The sequence below is a fragment of the Rhopalosiphum maidis genome, chromosome 4 (genome assembly GCF_003676215.2).
Source record: "Rhopalosiphum maidis isolate BTI-1 chromosome 4, ASM367621v3, whole genome shotgun sequence".
Taxonomy (NCBI): domain Eukaryota; kingdom Metazoa; phylum Arthropoda; class Insecta; order Hemiptera; family Aphididae; genus Rhopalosiphum; species Rhopalosiphum maidis.
In genome coordinates this window covers 25168836-25191153 of record NC_040880.1, presented here as the reverse complement: position 1 = coordinate 25191153, position 22318 = coordinate 25168836, and the positions used below count along the sequence as shown (strand labels likewise).

General features: G+C 26.5%; 1 protein-coding gene across 3 annotated transcripts in view; it reads left to right on the top strand.

The window, feature by feature from the left end:
• Positions 1–22318, top strand: part of LOC113548253 (BAI1-associated protein 3) — a 149823-nt gene that overhangs the window by 93786 nt on the left and 33719 nt on the right. For 2 of the 3 annotated variants that reach the window (XM_026949038.1, XM_026949037.1), the window contains exons 4-7: positions 4037–4205; positions 6976–7140; positions 10065–10131; positions 15484–15615. In XM_026949038.1, coding sequence (XP_026804839.1) covers positions 4037–4205; positions 6976–7140; positions 10065–10131; positions 15484–15615 — 533 coding nt within the window. The remainder of the gene's footprint in view (positions 1–4036; positions 4206–6975; positions 7141–10064; positions 10132–15483; positions 15616–22318) is intronic. The other variant, XM_026949039.1, reaches the window with a different exon arrangement.

The window sequence follows — 22318 nt, the reverse complement described above, 5'->3', positions numbered from 1 at the left end:
ACTTATTATATAGTCGGCTACGCATATGAACGTATAGAGATTACACGGTGCTGACAATTTGAGACAGTCGTCGTCGTTGTTACGACGTTTTATCCGTTGATATTTTGGAGAAGATGGAAAAAGGACGGACTACCGTGCAAAATATGCACCAGAATTTAAATGCATCTAAACCACGTGCAATGGCACACAAAATGTCACGAGGAAAAATCATGGGAAATGTTACCACGTTGAAACTACCATGCAAATTATATTGTGTTGCGTGTTATCGCATCAACAAATCATCAAGTTTGTTCGTTTATAAACATTGGAGATTGACAAGAAACGTTGTTCATCAAAATACATAATGATAAAAAAAAAAACTTTGTTTCTATTTGTATTAAAATTCAAAATTTACCATTACGTCTTTAAAATTAATAAAAATACGATTGACAAGGAAACTATTTGAGTTTTATCCTTGTTTCCTATTATTTAATCAAAATGAAAATTATCCTAATTTGCATTATATGCTATTGATAAGAAGGCGTCACATTCCTTTGAAATGACAAACACGGATGCATTTTGTACGGGCAACGAAGTGCACAGGACAGCTTGTATATATATATATTATATATATACATAAATATAATATATACACCATTAAGCGATTACACCATTTAGCTGTCATTATTATTCACTTGTTGCAGTCGTGATCAGCATCACCGCCCAATTCAGGCGAACGTTAACAACGACGCTAATAATTTATTATTGTCATTAATTAATAATTTTTTATGAAATTCTAAAATTTTATTTTCTCTTCACTGGTTGTACATTGTACAGCGTGTTTATTATGGATTTCAAAGCACAAAAAACCATGAAAAATATTATTCTATAAAATGCGGTTAAAAATGACTTAGATATTCCAAATTTATTTCATTACTATTATTATGAATATTAACTTGTTCCAATAATTATTGCAATAAAAAAGAAAGTCAATATTTTACAAATAAAATTATACGTATCACACTATTTCTGGTATGAATACATGTCATAAACTGTCGATCTGTGTAACCGAATGATCAACATTTATTGAATTCTGTATTATTAATAAAAAATTTGCTCAACTGATACTAAGTTTTTATTCAAGATGTAAGACTTAAATAATTGAATTGGAAAAATATAACAGTATACAATAAAAATCAATATTTTACTTCGTTTATTACATATTATTATTAGATATAAGCGAAATTTTATCTGAATAAAAAATGTTGACCTCAATTTGTTGGATATTGTTAGACCATTCCGAGATTTTGTTTGACTTTTTTTATCCAAGAAAAATTTTACTAACATAATGTTATGCTGCCGACAGCACAAATTTAAAAAAGCTCTATCGGTTAAAATAAAGCCAACGGAACCTCAAAGTGGTTTAACAATATCCAGCGATTGAGGTCGGCATTTTTTATTTTTGTAAAATGTTGCTATAGTTTCGTATAAGCTGTATAGTAAACAGAAAAACAATTATAATAGTTCTCCCAGCGAAAATAAATTTCATTGAACACTGGAAGTAATTAAATGATGTCTAACAAGTTACTAACCAATTAGTTGTAAGATATATTTCATATAATTTTACTGTTATAGTTGTGCTGCTTACTCCGTGAAGATTATATATTGTTATATAATAAATATATTATAATTTTATTAATTATTAGATATCTTAAAACAAACATCATACATGGTAGTAAATTTAAAAAGTTAAACTCCATTGACGGAATTTTTTATTATAATAATAATTATGTTGATGGTTCATATAGTTAAATATAAATACAATATTTTGATAATAACTAAAATACAATAAAAAATTAAATAATAAATACTATAATATATACTTAGTATGTCAATTTCAATAATAGTGTATATTATGATCTCGGTAATATAACAATTTAAAAGTACTCAAAATAAATGTCAATATTCAGAATTTGATATGACTTATTATTAAAAATAAAGCGTGTTGTAATACGAACAAATATAATAACATGGCTAACAAAATCATAAAAAAAATGTACCTAATTTATTCTCAAAATCGAAATGGTGTATGTAGATACTTATAGGTAAAGGATGAAATTAATCGAAATACATTTTTTTTAACTTTTAAACTTAATTAGTTCATTAGTATGTACGATCAACATGCAAATTAACTAGTTTAACTGATTGCACAAATAATTTAGTTGTTTTCAATTGATTTAACAATAACTCACAAAGAAATGAAAAATTTTAATGTTTGATTTTAGTGGTATTATAATATTAGTTGCTGTATACACAGTGTTAAAATGAATATAATTTAATACATTAATGATACCGATTTATTTTATATTTCTTGATAAAAAAATATTATATATTGATAGGTGAAAGACACTCTTATTATATTTGATCTACGTACGCTTTTTTTTTTTTAAAACTGAACTAAGTTAGTATTTTTTCCAACTCTAAGCTCACCTAGTGAGTTCAATTTATTATTTGTTAACCACTTACTTCTAACTTACCTAACAATATTACGTTTACTTAACTTAACCTAACTTAACTGGAATTTATTACTTTCATGAACTTGCCCACCCCTGCCTATAGGCGGACCTACAAATATGTAGTACTCATAGGTACCTATAATGCTTTCGTCGTTTCGGATATTTTCTCGTCGGAGATTCGGTTAGGCGGAAGATTCGTTTATATTACCTACTCGGCAGTTATGATAAACTTACTGCGGTACACAAACTGAATTTGTAATCGCCGAAAACCGGCTTTACAGAAATAATAATTGTTTGGCACGCGCGTTTACAGCGTCGCTAACAATGAAATACATAATATATATATATTATATATGTGTGTGTATGTGTGTGTGTAAAATAATACACGCGTAGAATGAGTATTTATAATTCACACGTACGTACATATATATATATATATATATTATGTTCCGACAGATTGTATATGTTTGTATAGTGCACACGCCACGCCCACAGACCGCGGACGCGCGAGTACTACAAAGCTCGTCGGTGATGTAATTTACCCGCAAAGCTGATGGATGAAGACAAAATATTAATGCTCTGACCAAACATTTCCGAATGGCTCGACATCTTCTCCACAATAACGACTGTGCATTTTAATTCTTTCGAATACCCACGCAATTTCTTTTTAACGAAAATCGATATATGTATATTTAATGCGCGAGTCTATGCATTTACAACCGGCCTGGAACGTGGCAGTAACATTCCACCTATATCTACTTTAACACATGCATAATGTATTCGAGTGAAAGCAGCAGAAATAAAAAATATCGGCAGGGTAAACGTTTTTTTTTTTTTTGCGAGACGTTCGCCGTGAGAGGAATTTAGCCAAATAAATAAAACAACTAATGGATATCATAGAGGAGTTATGTGGATCTCAGACCGATATTATGAAATTCGCATAGACTTTTAACAAAATCTCATTTTGAAAATAAAAATAATTACACGTTTCAATATATGCACTATATTTATACTATAGGCAATCATGTGTAATTTTATGAAGGGTAAGTGCTTATAAGTACAATTTCTTGTAGGTAATTCATTTTTAAACTTGCAGTATAATGGTCTAAGATTATTCCAGATTTCCAGAGATTACTTTTCTTGGTTTATTTTCATGTAAAAACAACCTCTAATAATAGTTACTATTTTCAAAAAAATAACTCATCATATGAGTATAATACCTATCCAAAATCGAGCTGACAACAGTGAACACTCCTTCTGCCCAGCTGTCAATATAGTCATATTTATACACACATATGTGTGTTTATAACGAAATCCGAGCAATAACATAACTATATGCCACAACAAAACATTTATTTTGTATTGTTTTACTAAGCGTATAATGTAACAATATTCCAATGAGTCTTATTTATTTTACTTTTATATATATGAAAATACTGTAAACAAAATTATCTACCGAAATAATATTAAGAGTTTATATTTTCAAACTGTAGACTAATTTTTACCATTAATTAAACAATGATCTATATTTTTTTCAACAGTGTACATGACACGGATGGTTCGTTTTTCGAGAAGTACAGTAGTTTACAATGGAAATTGGACCAGAGACGGTTGCAAATGATCAAAGACAGTCGGCAAGATGAGTGCCCTCCGCCTGAACACAGCGTTGGAGTGATACCACCACCCGTGTCCAGCATACAACCTAAAGAGGTAATTCTATTACTTAATATTTTTATATTTTCGTGTGAATTGCATGCCTAGAATGGAAATATTATATAAACAAAATTATATTACATTTTGTAAGTGTACGCGTTAGAGTAAGTGTCATGGTTGTGACCAATTTATAAGAATATATCTTTAATATCCCAGTAAGAAAAAAATGAAAGTAAAAAAAAAAAATCGTCGTGCCAAAAGATATGTTATTCATAAAAAAAAAACGTTATAATAATAACGGCGCACGTGGGTCAATATTTGTACAAATAACACAGATACGACGTGTTTTTGAGAGGGCTGATTTGAAATTGGCTGCAAATTGCAATACACATTGATATTCGATACCAATATAAATAACACGTATTGAACGCGTTCAAAGCCTGTATTGGTTTAAAAAAAAATGTGGTTTAAAAACGTGATGAAATTCTCTATGATATAAAACGTGATTTGCCTTATAGTGTGAAACGTTAAAATTGGACGTTTACTGGTGCAACTAATTCAATAGATATTAATTTGCAAATTACTGTTCTTAACCGATAAATAAAACGATCATGTAAATTTTAAAATAAACTATAAAGTCTTACACGAGCAAATTATGATGATTTTAATGTCGATTAAATACAAAATAAATATTAATAAAAAAACACACTATTATAAACATTTGTATAAAAAGTGCTATTATTTTAATCATACGCGTTAATTGTTATTACAAAGTATATTACAAATATTTATTTTATATTATTTTTTTCAAAGATCTTCTCTAATAACTAAACTTATATTGATATGGGCAACGCGTAATTTGATATGTTAAAATAAAATATAATTATAACTAAAATTATAATAAATTATAATTTTAGTCAATAATAACGAATAGATATTCTATCGAATTTCAAATAAATAATTACTTAAATACACATTTATATACTATAGTATATTAGTATAAAAATCATTTTAAATTATTTATAATTTTATATGAGTTAAAATTTAATAGTTTTTTATAATATTTGATGTATCTCGTCTCGGATAAATAAACAATAAACAAAATTACTTTGATGCTTTAATTTTTAGTAGAAAATTATTTATTCTTATATATTATTAGGTAGGTATATATTTTAAAAGAGCTAATGATTAACTGGATTAATTAAAAATGTTATTCTTAGACGTAGCAGAGGTGTTTCATCTAGTTTTCACAAGGAAAAGCACTTTGGTGGGTTCTGGTTTGACATGTCGAAAAATATATACAAATAAATTAAAAAAACAATGTACTACAATTAACAAAAATCACTTTTTCATCTTAATAACAATATATAAGATTTAAAAATAACCTTTTCCGATTAAAATCTAGTACTTAAAATACTACGAATAAAGTGTGAAACGTACACTGTGAACAACTTAAAAAATATGACATTATTTTAAATAATCTTTTATTCCAGGGTGTAGATAAAAGTTATTTCTATAACATACTTTTAGTTTTAACTGTACAAGGAGTATGTAATATACATACATAATATTATGAACAATTAAAAATTACAGCACGCCCGGCAAATCCATATAAACCTCAATTGTTAGCCTGTTACAGTTCAACTAAACCACTACGAAAAATAATAATATTTTCGCTTACTTAAGTATATATTATTATTTTCATTCTTTATCAAATGTTTAGTAACTTACGAATCTTCTATATATTTTATTCAACTATTTTATGTTATGTTTTCATGAAGATAGTTTCAGATGTAGAATTACGAGTATTTTAATTATATTTTTGACTTTTTTTTTATTATATCTTCGATAATATCGATTATATTTAAACTTTTATTTTTTAAAACTTACTTATCTAAAAATATATATTAAACTTTTTATGCTTGTATAATTCTAATGTGTAATTAAAAAGCTACAATTTTTTTTTTTATTTTTACTTTTAATTTAACTGATTTAAAAACAAAATATACAAGGCATTAAATGTAAAAACTTTTAAAACTTTAAGATGCTGACTATAAGTAATAATTAAAAACAATAAAAGAAACACATTTAGATGAGCCCAAATACTGACATTTAACAAAAAATAATAAATCAAAAGTTTTAGTTCAATATAATATTTGAGTTGGTTCTTGTTTTGTTGTATAGTTCAAAATTAAAGTCAAATTTACATTTAATATAAAATCAGTTTAATGGTATGAATGAAAATAGCTTATATTTTCTAGTATCTCGAAATTTTAAATTTAAACACGAATTAATACCTACCTTAAGATTGTTACGTATTAAAAAATAAATAAAAACTTAAACAACTATGTACTTTTAAATGTGAATAAAATGTCTAATAATAAAAAAATATATATAATTTTAATTACCTATCTTCATCAGTACTGAAGTAGAAACATATTTTATTATGTCTCTACCATATTTAAAAATGTTTTTTTCTAGATAAAATGTATGGATTTAAAAATCAAATTATAATTATTTCTAAAAAAAAAAAAAAATTATAAATTTAGCGCAAAATCAAATTTATTTGGTAAATTATATAAAAACCGTTCCTTAAAATATTATCGAAACCATAAATATTAAAAGCATTTTTCTTATCACTGTACTGTAGTGTACACAACAAATTTAATAATACTCTCTTTGTGTAGATTTAACCAATTAATTATTGTAAAGATATACATTTTTATATTATACTATGATATAATACTTTTGATTGCCAAAATAAATCACATAAATTTAATTGAAATTAAACTAACTATCTATTCTATTATTTGTTATATTATTCTAGATGGAAAACTTGTACATGGATGTTTTATATACGATAAAGTACAAAGTTGGCGCTGATACAGAACTGAGTGCACATCGAGATCAATTATACGTTTACGCACAAAAAGCATTCGATGTCACACCCGAGCAGCACAGACGTTACATGGCCATCGTGCACGAAGAAAAAGTAATTTTTGTTTCTTTTAGCATCTTTTTATTTTTATATTTGAATTGTATAATTTTACGATTATTTTCGTGTTGAAAACATTAATTTTCATTTGAAGTAATTACCTACATCTTAATCATTGACGAAATCTTCGACGAAAAAAACCCTGAAAACGAGTCATTTTAATTGGAGTGTAAAATGGGTACTAAATTCCTAAACGTACGTGCTTTGAATGGATTCTAAATTGTCTAAACAAAACATATATTCCTTAAAAGCTTTTATTTTAGAAATACGTTTATAAGTAATATGTGACATTAGTTTTTTATCGCATAAACAAATTCATTATTATGAATTATTTGTATGTAAAATAATTGATTTTGTCTTTTAATTGAATAACTACTTTTGTTTTATCTTATAACTACTTCACATTGATTGAAAATTAAACTACTTTTTTCATAAAGCTTTAACTATGCTATTAGATTAATACTATTCCATAATAAAATCAATGCAAAATTTGACATTATCGTGTAAATTACATTACTTAAATTCAATATTCCATACTTTGTAATGCTATATTGTTGCTTTAATTAGTTTAAAAATGAAATTTATGGCATATCTTAGGCTTTGCGCTAAGCTACTAGACCACCAAACAAACCATCTAAAAAAACACGTTTTACGGATCTGTAACTATGTAAATTTTACATTCAAATACCTTACTGGACTGAATTGTCGTTAAACTGAAACTACCTAAAATATTATTTGATAATTTCCCAGCCATCGCAGTATTATAATATGCACTTACCATTATACTGTACTAAATCTTTATTAGGTATACTCACGTTTTTATTCTAAACCGATTTGCTAAAGGTTAAACCCAATTCTAGAATGTAACGCAATTGAGCTCAGACATCCAGACATTAATTGTTATTAAATTACTATACATCTTTTAACTCATCATAAATTAATTTAATATACAACATCCAATCTAAAAGCTTAATCGTATATCACACAATCATTGTAAAAAGACTAAAAAGTAAGAACAATATAACGATTAGTGGACATAATATCATAAAAGCTATTATAGATCACGCACATTTGTTACACTTAGTATTTTTAGCTCACAAAAAAGATATTTTAAATACATTTATTTTTAAGCCACATCAACTTATTCACCAAGTAATACCTACTTTAAATATGTATATACTAGTACAAAAAATACCAATAGTTAAATTATTTATAAAACAATTAGTAAATTGGTAGTAACCAATAGTCAATACGTTTTACATTATGATGTTTTTGACATTATACATTTAGTTATTAACTTAGTTATGTAAATTTCTGTCAATATAATATTGCAAATTATCCAAAAACGTATTTATATTTCAAATATTGTAATTTATTTATTTATTTATTTTTATTTTTGGTACAGCATCAACAACTTAAGTTATTAGCTTAAAAAAAAAAAATTAAAAAAAAGGTTACTACATACATATGAATCAATACATTGGTTTTCTTAAATTGAGTTATTAAAATCAATACGTTTGAGAAATAAAATATATTATTTTTGATTTTATATTAAAATGGGCTCAGAGCTTCGAAGAGGTTGTCTGGTATCACTAGGATACTTCTGGTTTCCATATGATTTCAAGAGTGTTCAAGGAGGTGTTCGACTGTAAAAGTGTAAAGAGTTCTCCGCAAACTTGTTACCTACTGTGTTGGTTTTTCTCTTCACATAAAATGTCCGTAACCTATACGTACCTAGTCTGTTTAAAATAACTTTATCTTTACGATTGAATGAATACGGTTTAGGCCAGTATGTGGTAGTATTTTTGATTTCTCTGAGTTTGTTGTTAGGTGTGCACCGCCATTCGGGTTCTCATACATTGATACAATGATGTGCTAACATTCCTATGGTGAAGAGATGGTGCGTATTTCCGAGATAGGATTATTTACTGATTCTCGAGCTACTTGGTCGGCTTTCTCATTACCATCAATTCTGCAATGACCTGGAGTTTATATAAACAGTATTTTTTTGTTGATTTTTGCAATATTTGTATTCACCACTTATTAGCTTAAAGTAAATAGATAGTTTTGAAAATTATTATCATTTCATAGCTGCATTTCTACAATAGTATAATCATATTTATAGTGAGTTGTTTTCTTGGAAAACTATATAAGATTGTTCTTACAAGCTAGTTAAGCCGCCCTGGGAATAATAAAAATGTCAAAATACAATGTCACCTAAGTTAACCCTGACGTTTTTTGTTTCAATTTATGTCCCAATCCACCCATAATTATATTTTTAAATTTAAGCATCTCCAATCTAGGAATAAAATAAAACATAAATATTTTTGTCTACAATAAATATTACATGATAATATCACTTGTATTCTTGTAATATAATTTAATAGTTATATCGTATAATTTCATTTCAAGACAACTTTATTTTGGTATTTTACGTAATTATATAGTTCTTAAAATGTATATAATTAAATCAGAAAAAGAAGATATAAATATTATAATTTTATATTTTTTTTTTTTTTTACCAAGAATTTTATAATTATATAATCCATTAATATTAAATCAAATTAATTTTACGCTGTCTGAACATAACACGGTCGTTGCGGAGTCTCAAGAATTGAATTGTAAAAAAACCCAGTATATTTTGTTTAAGTTTAATGAGGGAATCTGAACTCTGAGACACGAATCTTCAAATGTCCCAATTTTTCCGTTTTCCCTATTATACAATAATATGTTATGTGTAGTATTATAGAACCCTACACATCTCGTTATCGACTTGTTATGTGTTACTACCACACCATCATAAACCCTTTTTGTCGTCATTATTACGTGGAAAATGTACAAAAGATATTGTATATTGTAATGACAGTATACGTTTTTTTTCTTTAATAATATTATTATCTTTTTTTTTTTTTGTTCTTTAGCCTCCCATAGTGGTGCTTCATGTGACGGTGGTTGAAGCTGAAGGCCTGGAGGCCAAAGATGCTAATGGTAAGTTAAGAAATTAAAACGTTTTATCGTAACACAGTACTCACCTTTCATGATCAAATTCAGAAAGAGTGTTGATGGCATAAGTATACACTATATATGCATAATGAATATGCATTTTACGTACCCTGTGTCCTTTACATCATGTCAGTACTGTGAAATTCGATTACAAACAACAGCAAATAGATATTTTTTACATTATTGTTATTATTTCAAATTAATTTTGAATTAGATTATATTCATAATATTAGCATACGTGAAACGACGCTTGGTTAGACAATATCGGTACACTATTGTGTTTTTATCAAATACGATAAAAAAATATTACTCTCTCAGTCAAATTGAATGTTAATTTAAGTGGTTTTTAAATATAATTTTACAATGATACTTGTTCAATAAAATATTTTAAAAGTTAGGCTATAAAAATAGATAATCAGAATTTTAAATGTGCTTCTCTTTGATCGTCTACTCTCAAAGATCTAATCTATATTGAAATAATTTATGCACTATTCTTGTCACCTAAAATATAAATATTTTCAATTTTTTTCTATTATAAAAAAACATATTGAAACAGATCTACTTGTATATTTAGCTAAATAACTTGGAATTTTTCTTATATTATAATGTTCAACCCGTTGTATAACACTCTAAAGTTTATATTGTATAAGCGTATAAAGAATTTATTAATATTAGCATATATGTCTATGTATTTAAACTTCAAATTTGTCTTTAACATAACATTACAGTATTTATATAAATATTAAAAAATACTTAAAGATAAATAAGACAAACCATTCTTGTTTTTATTTAAAAATTAACTTTACTTTAAAAACCACAAAAATAAAGACTCACAATTAGGTCATGTTTTGAACGATACTATATTTAATATTCTTCATTCTAATCTCATTACAGATTTAAGTTGTTATCAAACTTTCAAAGGAAGGGTTTTTTAAGATGTTATAATTTAGCTCTTAGTTGAGCTAATGTATCATTAAATATAAAAGTATTATAGAAGAAGTTAATTACTATATATTTTAATCATATTTTTATGAATTATGACATTAATAACATCTGTAAAAATAGATTTTGGTGTTTTTTTTAGTGTTAATGATTAATTAATTATTTATTTTATAAACAAGATTATTTCTAAAAAAATATTTTATAATCAATTATATAAATTTGAATAATTGTTTTATCGAATACGATACTTAATCAAATTTGCTCAAATGTATAGTTATAATACTGCACACTATTCTATGTAGATGTGAATGAAAAGAGGTGCCAATCAATACCTATCAGTTATCTATATCCTGTCAAGTTTTTAGATTCTGAGCTAAGTGATGAATATATTGGTTTTATAATAATTTGCGTTTGTATTTTTTATTTTTTTTCTATCATCAGATTTTTTAGTAGTAAAATACTTTAATCTTTTACTTATGCGGTAGATATTGATATTAAAATTAATAAAATTTATTCTAATTATTAGCAAGTTAAAAATTCCTAGTAATTTTAAAAATATTTAGAAAAACTAAAAATAAAAACATAATAGAACGGAAAATGTACACAACGCCGAAGAAAAACCTTATTATGCATTACAATTTGTAAATTTAATTTATTTATTTAGGTAAAAAAGATTAAAAATATAACAAAAGCTTCCTCATTTTAATAAAGGTTTGAAGTTGCATATTTACAAAAAATCCTTTTTTTTTCCAAAATTAATTTAACTTAATTTATTGTAATTCAAAAATATTAACCACGCATTATTGTACAATTCATTAGTTTAATTTGAAATAAATTCTACCATGAATCAAATTATATAGTTATACGTTGAACATCAATATATTAACTTAAGATGATAGATAATAATAATAATATACAATACGATATTTTTGAAAAAAACTGGGTCAAAATATCACATTACTAATAAATAAAATAATAATAATACATACTTATTTCAACATAAATAAATTATAAAATATCTTTAGAAACAGAGACTAATATTCAGTATTCTCTCAGAATCTCGTTTGTTTGAAGTTTGAACCAGTAATCATAACTACAGTTTAAACACTATATATTTATTTAATATGAACTGAACTATAAGATTTATTAGTAACATTATTAGTTTGTCTTATCTTATCTGATCCTATATTTTATATCAATTTTATACAATTCTATTTCATTTTATTTTATTTTATTTTTTTTTTTTGAACAAACGACAACATTTTAAAGATTATTACAATATATATTTTTCTTTATAAATTTCATTCTGAAATATTCACTTTTGAAATGACAAGCCATCTAACAAAATAACACGGAAATCAATGTTTCCGATTTGTTGATTAAAATTTCACGACACATACTTGGTATGAATGAAAGTTATAAAAAGTTTCTATAAAGTAAATTCGTTCAAAAAAAGAAATTAAATATAATGAGAAAAATTAACACAGTAAAAAAGAGAAGGTACAAACAGTGATAAAAGAGTTCGATCAAAAGCTGACATTTATTAAATTTATTGAAATAAAAGTCACGAAATTTAATATAGTGTACAAGTATATTTAGCAAGGGGGGGGGGAAATGTAATTTCCTGCATTTTTCGAAGCCTGTGATTAATGGACACTATCCCATATACAGTATAATCGCAATAGTTACACAATTTCAGATCGAGTTTTTACCTATTTTAACTCATCCTATTATTATAACACTTTATCTTAAATCTTTGTGAGTTAAATATATACAGGCGGAGGACTTTTTGTGTAGTACAATTCTACAAGATACATCTTTATTAGTTCGTTTCACAGAAAACTATTTTTCTACCGTAGTTTTTTTCATAAAAATATGTTATTTATACTTAGATACTTAGAATGTTCATTAAATAAATTCTCGATTACTACTTAAAGCTATTTATGATTTGAGAAATATATTCCTTAAACACTTTTAATAAAATGAATGTTGTAAAAAATAAAATTGCTCAACATAAAAAGTTATAATTCAACAATAAGACTAGAAATTATTAAATTGATTAATATAATTATTGATATAAATTCACTTAAAAAGTTATTGTTTTATTGTCTACGCATGACGAGTATTTTATCATATATGTATGTAGTACATAGGTTAAGGTATTCCTGAATTAAAAATTGATTGATATTCCAATAAACTGTAATTCTTTACACTGCGAATTCTAATACAATCTTGTATAATACACGTCAAAAGATATCACCATCCCCTCACCTGACCATTCCAGTAGACTGATGATCTCATTTGCCAGGAATTTCATTTATACAGTTTTTAGCTACTTTAATATTTACGATGTAACGTACTTAACCGTTCCACTCAAGCGTGATTGATTGACCCCAATGTCACGGCAATAGCGTGGAAGGACTTCAGCATAGGTTGATAGAACACGCTAAACGCGTTTCGCCGTCAAGTTTGTGTTGACGTTTACGGTTTACGATGACGGTGAAAACTGCTCATAATCAATTATTATTGGCATAATTTGAACAATGTTTTAGAATTATTTCAAGATTGTTTACCAATCTGCGAATCCTTGTTTCATTAAAATACAATATTATTATAATTAAATCATATTATATTATTATAATTCATTACTCCTTAACAAATCATTTAACAATAGAAATACTGTATAGTATTATAAAATAAACAAATTGTGATATTTTTTTATTAATGGTTTAAATTAATTAATTTATAATTTTTATGTCATGTCATGATTTTTTTGTAAACACTTAATTTAAACAAATATTTTCATCATCAAATAAAAATATTTTAATACATTTGCATGTTACTTGTGTAAAATAACTTACCTAACATACAAATTATTTTATTGATACATATTTCGAAATCACTAGGACTCGTGTGAATACTTGTTTGCCTAATAAATAAAATAAAAATAAAATGTTTGTTTTTCAAATTGGCATCATTTAAATAAATAAAATACATCGCTCATAATATATTTTACAAAAAAATACACAAACATAAACAATTTATATTTTATATCTACCTCAATAATTTATAAAGTCCTATGAATTTATCGATAAAACGATAACTGTCAAACAACCAATTATTTATTTAAATATTGTTCAGTGTCATTATTAGTCTTTATTATTTATAGATATTTTATCCATATCTTTTCACAAACCTGGATGACTATAGTATTTAATTATTTTAAACTATATTTATTCCTGTAATAAAAATATGCATTTTTTTAAATAACATATTTTGTTAGTTTTGATGAAATACTTCTTTTATTTGTTGAATTACACTATTCATAAACAAGATATAAATTCCTTTAAATTGTTTTTAAATTATGAAATATTAATAAAAATGCAATTGAATAAAATAATAAATATGTAGGGTACATAATTATATTAAGTATTTATATTGTATATTTGTATATAATAAAATATAAAATCAACAAGACACCAATCTACATATCTTATATTTACGAGTATTATAAAAAAAACTGAAAAATCTTCCCATGTATAAGAATTCAAAAATGTGAATTGTTATTCATATATTGTATTTCTTATCCTGTTATAGTTAATAACATCTCTTTTATTAAATAGTTAGGCTTTCGTATTAAACCACCTATATATATTATAAAATATGATATACTGATATACTTACAGTTAATTATTTTGTTTTAGTGTTATATTTTTTCTAAAACGCTTGAATACAGATATTTGTTGAGTAAATTCTTAACATACCAACATCCTAACAAATCAAACGAGACCGTTTTTTACCCAAAAATTCTACTGTTATTGGTCGGTCGGTCGGTTAGTCGATCGATATACACACATAATATAATGTATATATATATATATATACATAATACATATATTTTAGTCGCTTTTGGATTGTATATTTTAAACATTCCACGAGACATCCGTTCCGGTCCATTGCAAAAAACTATTTGATTTTCCATTATTCGGTCGTCAGTCAATAATAGTGGGAGAAGAGAGAAAGAGATAAATAAATATAAACAGAGAGAGGTGAAAGAACAATAAAGTGAGAGAGAAGATAAAAAAAAATACATTACTTATATTATTGTTATACACATTATCACACTTCAAACCCAATTATGCACATCAGAAATACGCCATATATTAATACATATCTTTTACTATAATAATCCATCTAGGTACGTATCATGATTGTGGAATTCCGTATTAAACTCCTTATGGGCGGAGAAAGATAACTCTGTTATAATAATATTACCTGTAATATATAATATGCGTACACAACCATATGATATATATTGCTACCTGCACCTTGTACGATAATATTATAATATGATTTGGGCTATAGTTTGGTTGACCCGTTGGTTGTTGTCGTCAGGTTATAGCGATCCGTATTGTCTACTGGGACTGATGAGGAGAACAGACGAAACCGCCACCCGGCTGGCCGAGGGGTCGGCTGAAGAATGTTCCACCGTACTATCGCCGGTCGCTCTCATGGCTGGCATTATCGGTGACGTACGATTTTTCAACGTTTCGCACGCCGCCGTCCGCCACCGCTCTGTGTCGTATAACTCAAAATCTCGAAAACAACCCTTTCGTCAGGTCTCTCGCTCGTCGTCACCCGCTCTTCCCGCCGTAGAAAGTTTTAAGTTCAATACATAACCCTCGACCCTATCCCACCGCAATGCACAAAAATGAACCAATGTGCACTGAGCATGTGTTTAACGTCGTCGTGCATACCATTGGCACTTTGTTTGATAGTTTTGAATATCCATCGTTGTCACGTTGTTTTTGTTACTTTGATTTTTCGGTTGTATTTGTTTATAAAAAATAAATCGTACGCTCAAATAATATCTTAAAACGATTTATAGGAAAACGCGTATTTGTTGATTTAGGACTTAGATTTCGTGAGAATTTATGGAAAATTCAAATTTTTGTATGTTTTCTTGAGTTTCACGATTTATATATGCATAAATATTACATGCAGTAGGTATCGCTTATAGTAGATATAAAATTATACGTAAACGTGGGAAATATTTTAATGAACTTAGAAATTTACGAAAGAAAAATGCAGTTCAATTATGAATAAAAATGTCTATGTAGCAAACGCACCGGGAGTATAAAACCAAATGAGCACATTGTACGTATATATTTAAACGAGTAATATTTTTTAAATTCTGAATAGGTGGATCATCTCAAGGGTTCTATTTATACATTTCAGTTTAACTCCCTCCAATCGATTTTAAACATTTTAATAAACTATATTATTTTAGATTTTTCGATATAAAAATATCTTAGAATACGAATAAAGCTCAGACAATAGTGATCAATAATAAAATAGTATATCTAATATAAAAACATTAACTTAATTAAACTTTCTTGAAAAAAATTTTAGCTAAAAAATAAAATTTAAAATAATATATCTATCAATATATTTTTTTCTCCTTTAACTTATTATAATAATTGTTATTGAGTTTTTTTTTTTTTAGTATGGACAACATATAATGAAATCACTTTATCGATTGGATTTTATCAACGGGGGATTTTAATTTTTAACTAGATTCAGAATTAATAATGTTATTCTTAGTATCTATCGGTGTTTCCAAATTAATTAATTAGAATAAAGATACATTTTTATCTACCTTTTAACCACAACGTTAAGACAATTAAAAAAAAGTTGGCTATTATAAATTTATCTGAAAATAAATATTAAAATTTAATATAAATTGTATCCTTATAATTCCACAATTTAAATGATGAATATAATCTAACATAATATTTTAATCATAACCATTATATTATAAATACAATATTATAATCTTCAATAAAACCTTTCACATATACCTTTAGTCATTATTATTAAATTTTAATTCACTCGGTCTTACAACACTTATATACATCCATATAAATTTATATCTTCATTGAATGGGAATAAAATATAATTTAAATACAATAATTCAACAATAATTATGTGATTTTCTAAATTGTCTATACTAAAATATATTAAAATAAAACTAATAATTATTAACAACAATATGAAACTCGTTAGGTTACGGATTTCGAGATTTATTTGCAGATCGGTAGAAAATTGAAACTTTCAAATTATAAGATGATATAAAATTGTTTTTTATTCTAGTGATGTTAAATTCGAAATTTAAAATTTGAATTATTTTTTAACCGAGAGAAATGTGACGATTAAAAAAATCGAATAATTTGTAGAAAGACGGCGGTTAGATAACGAGATAATAATATTCTATAGGAGTAAAACCAACAAACCACCAAATCTATAAATTGTATATTTTTGGCGTTGAGAAAATGGGGGATCCAGATGAGATGGCTAGAGCCTAGAGACCGGAAGAGATAGAACGAGTAATTATTTACGATTCGCCACAAATCAGCTGAGGCACCGCCATCGGTGCTTAATGAATGATTTCGGGCGGCCGTAGATTATACATCGGTGTTAATGGGTTTTCAATGGAATTGCGTCGTTAACGAGCACTCCGACATTGCCAGCTTCGAAACGAATTCCGACTGATTAAATCCCCGGCGGATAAGGAAAAAAAAAAATAATAATAAAAATAATAAAAACAGTCGTAGAATAAAAATGTTTCATACATGTGCACGGGGTTGGACGGACTATAGCAAAATAATATTATTGTCGGCGCTCGTAACTGTCAAATTTCGGTTATTTATCGTCAAGCAAGTGAAAAAAAAAATAATACAATTAATTGATTACAAAATGAAACAAAACAGTATTTTTTTATTTAAAAACCCACACACAAACCACCTAATATTATTACCGATTCACGATATTATGCATATTGCACATTATACATTTATACTCGATTATAATAGTATATGATATATAAATTAAATAATTTTTATTTTCGTTTTAGAGTCACGATAACTCAATTAAAACATAAAAAATGCTCTTAGTCATCATAATTTATATCATTATATTAATCGCATTATAGGTCTTATGTATTAATGTGTTTCTTAGCCACAATTTGCATATTAAATATTCCCAATATTTTTGTGCCTTAGGTTTTATGACTTAATAATATTATATTAAAATTTGTTAGGTATCAAATTATAATTTAATAAAATACAAAATCAATATTTTTATTAAAAATAATTCAAGAAGTTAATTTTTATTTTATGTAAAGCTTCGGGCGGGAGGGTTCTCCGCATACAATATTAAATATTAAGTCATTTTAACCACTCCTCCTCTCTCGTCGCAATCCAGACATGTCCACTGGTAGATGTGATTTTTTTTCTTTTCGTTGTATACAACAATAATATACTATGGTAAATATTTCATTTTGTTTTCTTATTGTCAAAAAAACGGTACGCCGACACAATAGATTATAATAATGTATTATTATATACAAACGAAGACAATATTGAGCGTCACGACTCACGGGTTACGCATGTTCTCTTGTATACATTATATTATTATTCGCGGTTCGGGTCCAGACCACGAGTTTTGAGTTGTATACTTATCGTAATTTTTGATCGTTTGTTGTGGAAAAAAAAAATCGTTTACATTCATAGAACCAGAAGTTAGAAAACTTTCGTAGAGCATATACAAAAGGCACTCGCTCGGCGGGTGTATTACGATGATTTCTTCGCGCATAATATGTACATTGTGCACTGGCGGTCCTCTATGACGCGTTTCGTTCATGTATAGGATTCGCGTCTGTTGTGCAAGCCAAATTGAATGTAAACTTTCCCGGAACGTCCGGACATTGTTCGGAAAACTATCAAACACCCGTGTTATTTTCTCGCCGCACCACAGTGTTTTCACAGGAGTGTCGTAGTCGTGGCCGTATGTATACGACCGAGCTTATAACATGTTCATGGGCACATTGGTTCTCCCGAAGTATTGATTAGCAAGACCCGCGATTTAACGTTGAAGAGAATAAGAACTGCAAAAAAAAAAAAAAATATAATACTCACTGCAAAACAACAACAACAACCTCCTACGGACCATGTAATAGTATAATATTATACAATATCGAACTACATTCGATGTTGGTCGGATTAAATTGCCCGAAAGAGTCACCGTCGTCGCGCGTGGGCTGGCAAATTGTTGGTAGGTAGTAAGTTGCCCACTACTTGCCAATAACCATTGAAATATAATTCGGGAATTTGTTCCCGTTTTCCATTGCGATATCGTAACCAAGCGTCCAAGTACCATTTTTTTTTTTTTTTTTTTAATTTTAATACGATTCACGTAATATTGTTATAAACAATATCGGAATTTCATGAAATGTAACGCATAACGACGACTTATAACCTACAAGGGGTATACTGTATGCAAATAAAGTATATTTTATTATATTATTACCACCTGTTACAATATAGTTTTTGTAAGGAAGAAGAGCGGTTTCGGACGGAGGTAAGCAAAATAAAAAAATGCATCCCGTGGTGTAATGTTGTGGACTGTTGCAACTTCTCTACCTATAATTTTATATTTTCTATTTTTTTCTCTCTCTCTTTTTTTTTTTTACACATATTGTTATTTGTCATTGTATCATTTTTTCTTAATCGTCATTGTTGTTGTTATTTGTTTCACTACTTTTACAGCACTCTGTACTATATTTATACCTATTCAATGATAATTAAAATTAAAACATTTTATTTCTTCAGATTTACTTCTTTACACTTGTTTTTTGTGATTTTTTCTATACTATTCTATTTTATTTTATTGCTACGTTTCTACCTCTTATTAATTTTACTTGACGACAATTTGTTTGTATATTTTCTTCTCCTTCTTTTTGTATCATGCGTAGAGGCTATACGTATATGCTATATATGTATTTTTATATTTTTGCGTCTCTTTCTATATTTCTATTATGATCATTAACATATAAAAACCTCGCTTTGTAGCACTGGCTCTTAAAAAAAAATACCTAAACATATATATATATAAATATGTATAGATGAACAGGAGTTTAATACTTTGTTTTGACGTGCGTGTGGATAGGGATTTTTACCGTAATTTTTTCCACTATATACTCCCCGCCGACATCAATTTAAACGTCAGGCGCTCGAAAACCTGACTGGTTATTAACTTGTTTTTCTGATGATAAATGAGTTTTATTTTTATTTTTTGATGGTAATTAATTTCAAAAAAACCGAACGTACACGACATCCAAGACAGCATAGGAGAAATTAACTTTAAGTTAGTCTCCTAATTAGTACAAATTCAATGCAATCTACTTGGATATTAATTTCATTGCAAATAATATTTATTTATAATCCGATTAAAAAACGACGTTATTTTTTTTCTTACTCTACATATTTTTAAAACAAAAATTGAATTATGGTGTTTTAGTATTCCTAAAAAAAAGTTATGTTTTTATTCGGGAAACGATATTTTATTTTTTTCAAAATAAAAATATTAAAAGGCATATATTTTATTCAGTAATTTGATTCCTGATAAAAGTTTTATAAATAATTATATTATTTTTATTTTTAGGTATTCACAACTTTCGTCGTTTTGTAATATTTTTTTTAAAGCTGCATTCTTTCTTTTATTAATAGTAAATAATTATAACGCATTGTCATAATCATAAACACATAATTTAAAATTAATATAAAAATAACATTGTTTACATAATTTTTATTAGTTAGTGGGATCATTAAAATATTTATCGTGTACAGTTTCATTGGATATTAATTTCAAATGTTTCGCAACATAGGTTTCTTTAAAAATGTCAAAATATGCAAGATATTTTTTTTAACAGTAAACACTCGTATTTTTAACAATATATTGATTTTTTTATATTTCCCTTATTTTATCACTCCCATTTGTGCCAAAATTAATTTTGAATCTTATAATTTGTAGCAGAATATTTGACTAAATCTGTTAACACATTCGGAATATTTCAATAGTTTTAAATACATAAGCACAACACAACAAAATAAACAAAAAAAATTCAAAATTGACTATAAATAACATATGTATATATATATACTCAATGTGTTTTTAGTGTTGTAATGGGACAGTACAATATCTTCTTTTATACGAATCCGTTGCAAATAATACTGGTTTAACAGTTGTGAGATTTTTTTAACAATTTATATTCTATTGCTATAACAGTATATGACCACAAATATTTGTGCAAACATCGAATATTGAATGTATAGTGTTTAATTTATTAATGGGCATTTAAGGAAAATGGAAAACATATTGTGGTTCACCACTATATACGTATGATTTTTAAATACCCAAGTTAAAGTAACTTAATAGCCATTATGAAGATAAAATAATAAGGGAAATATAAAATGTTATAAATGATATATCTTAGATTTTCCAAACAAAACAAAATCAGTATTTTTAAAAATTACGAGTAATTTCTGATAAAATAACCACTGTGCTACATAATCCCACTAATTATTAGCTTTAGATGAACATTGTTGAATAACACAATATTGTCTTCTTCCGCTATTTCTATTTTTCATATTCTCTTGTCATTATAAAAACAACCATATTTCTTATTCATTTTATTATTTATTTTTCAAATCATCATTTCTGGCACCCAGTTGCCTTTGCTGTATTATTATCATTATTATTTCCTTTCAAGTAATATATTTATGGAAATATCATCAATCTTATGGTTTTACATGACATAGAAAATATAACATTTACAGGAGGTTGCAATCGTTGATGACAAAATGTCCATATTATATGTGGGAGGACGGGAATGGGTTATAGTGGTAAACGTATAACAAGCCCGGTTAGCCCTAAATAATATCACAGATTTTCGATAGACTTTGGAGCACCTACACAATGTATTATTTAATAAATAAACAGTATCAAGCTATATTAAACATTCACTTCAATTTCAACACTCGTACGGACATAATATTGTATGAAATATTTTTTTTCTATTCTAATAGACATAAAAAAAAAACTCCTGTAACCTTCAACTTATTACGTATTTTGCAGCGTATTTATGTTTATTTTTTCATTTTTTATATTTATTTATAATTAGTTTGCGTTTATATACTTTTAAGTTTTTGAATGTTTTAAAATATATTAATATTGGTAATTTGATATATTAAATTTGAATATATTATGTATCGGAGCATGACTTAAAAAATTTTTTTTACTGTAAATATTTATATCAACATAAATGATTGAGAATGTGTTCACTATTTAAGCTGCACCGTTCTTACTCATAGCCCAGTTAAATAACGAGCTG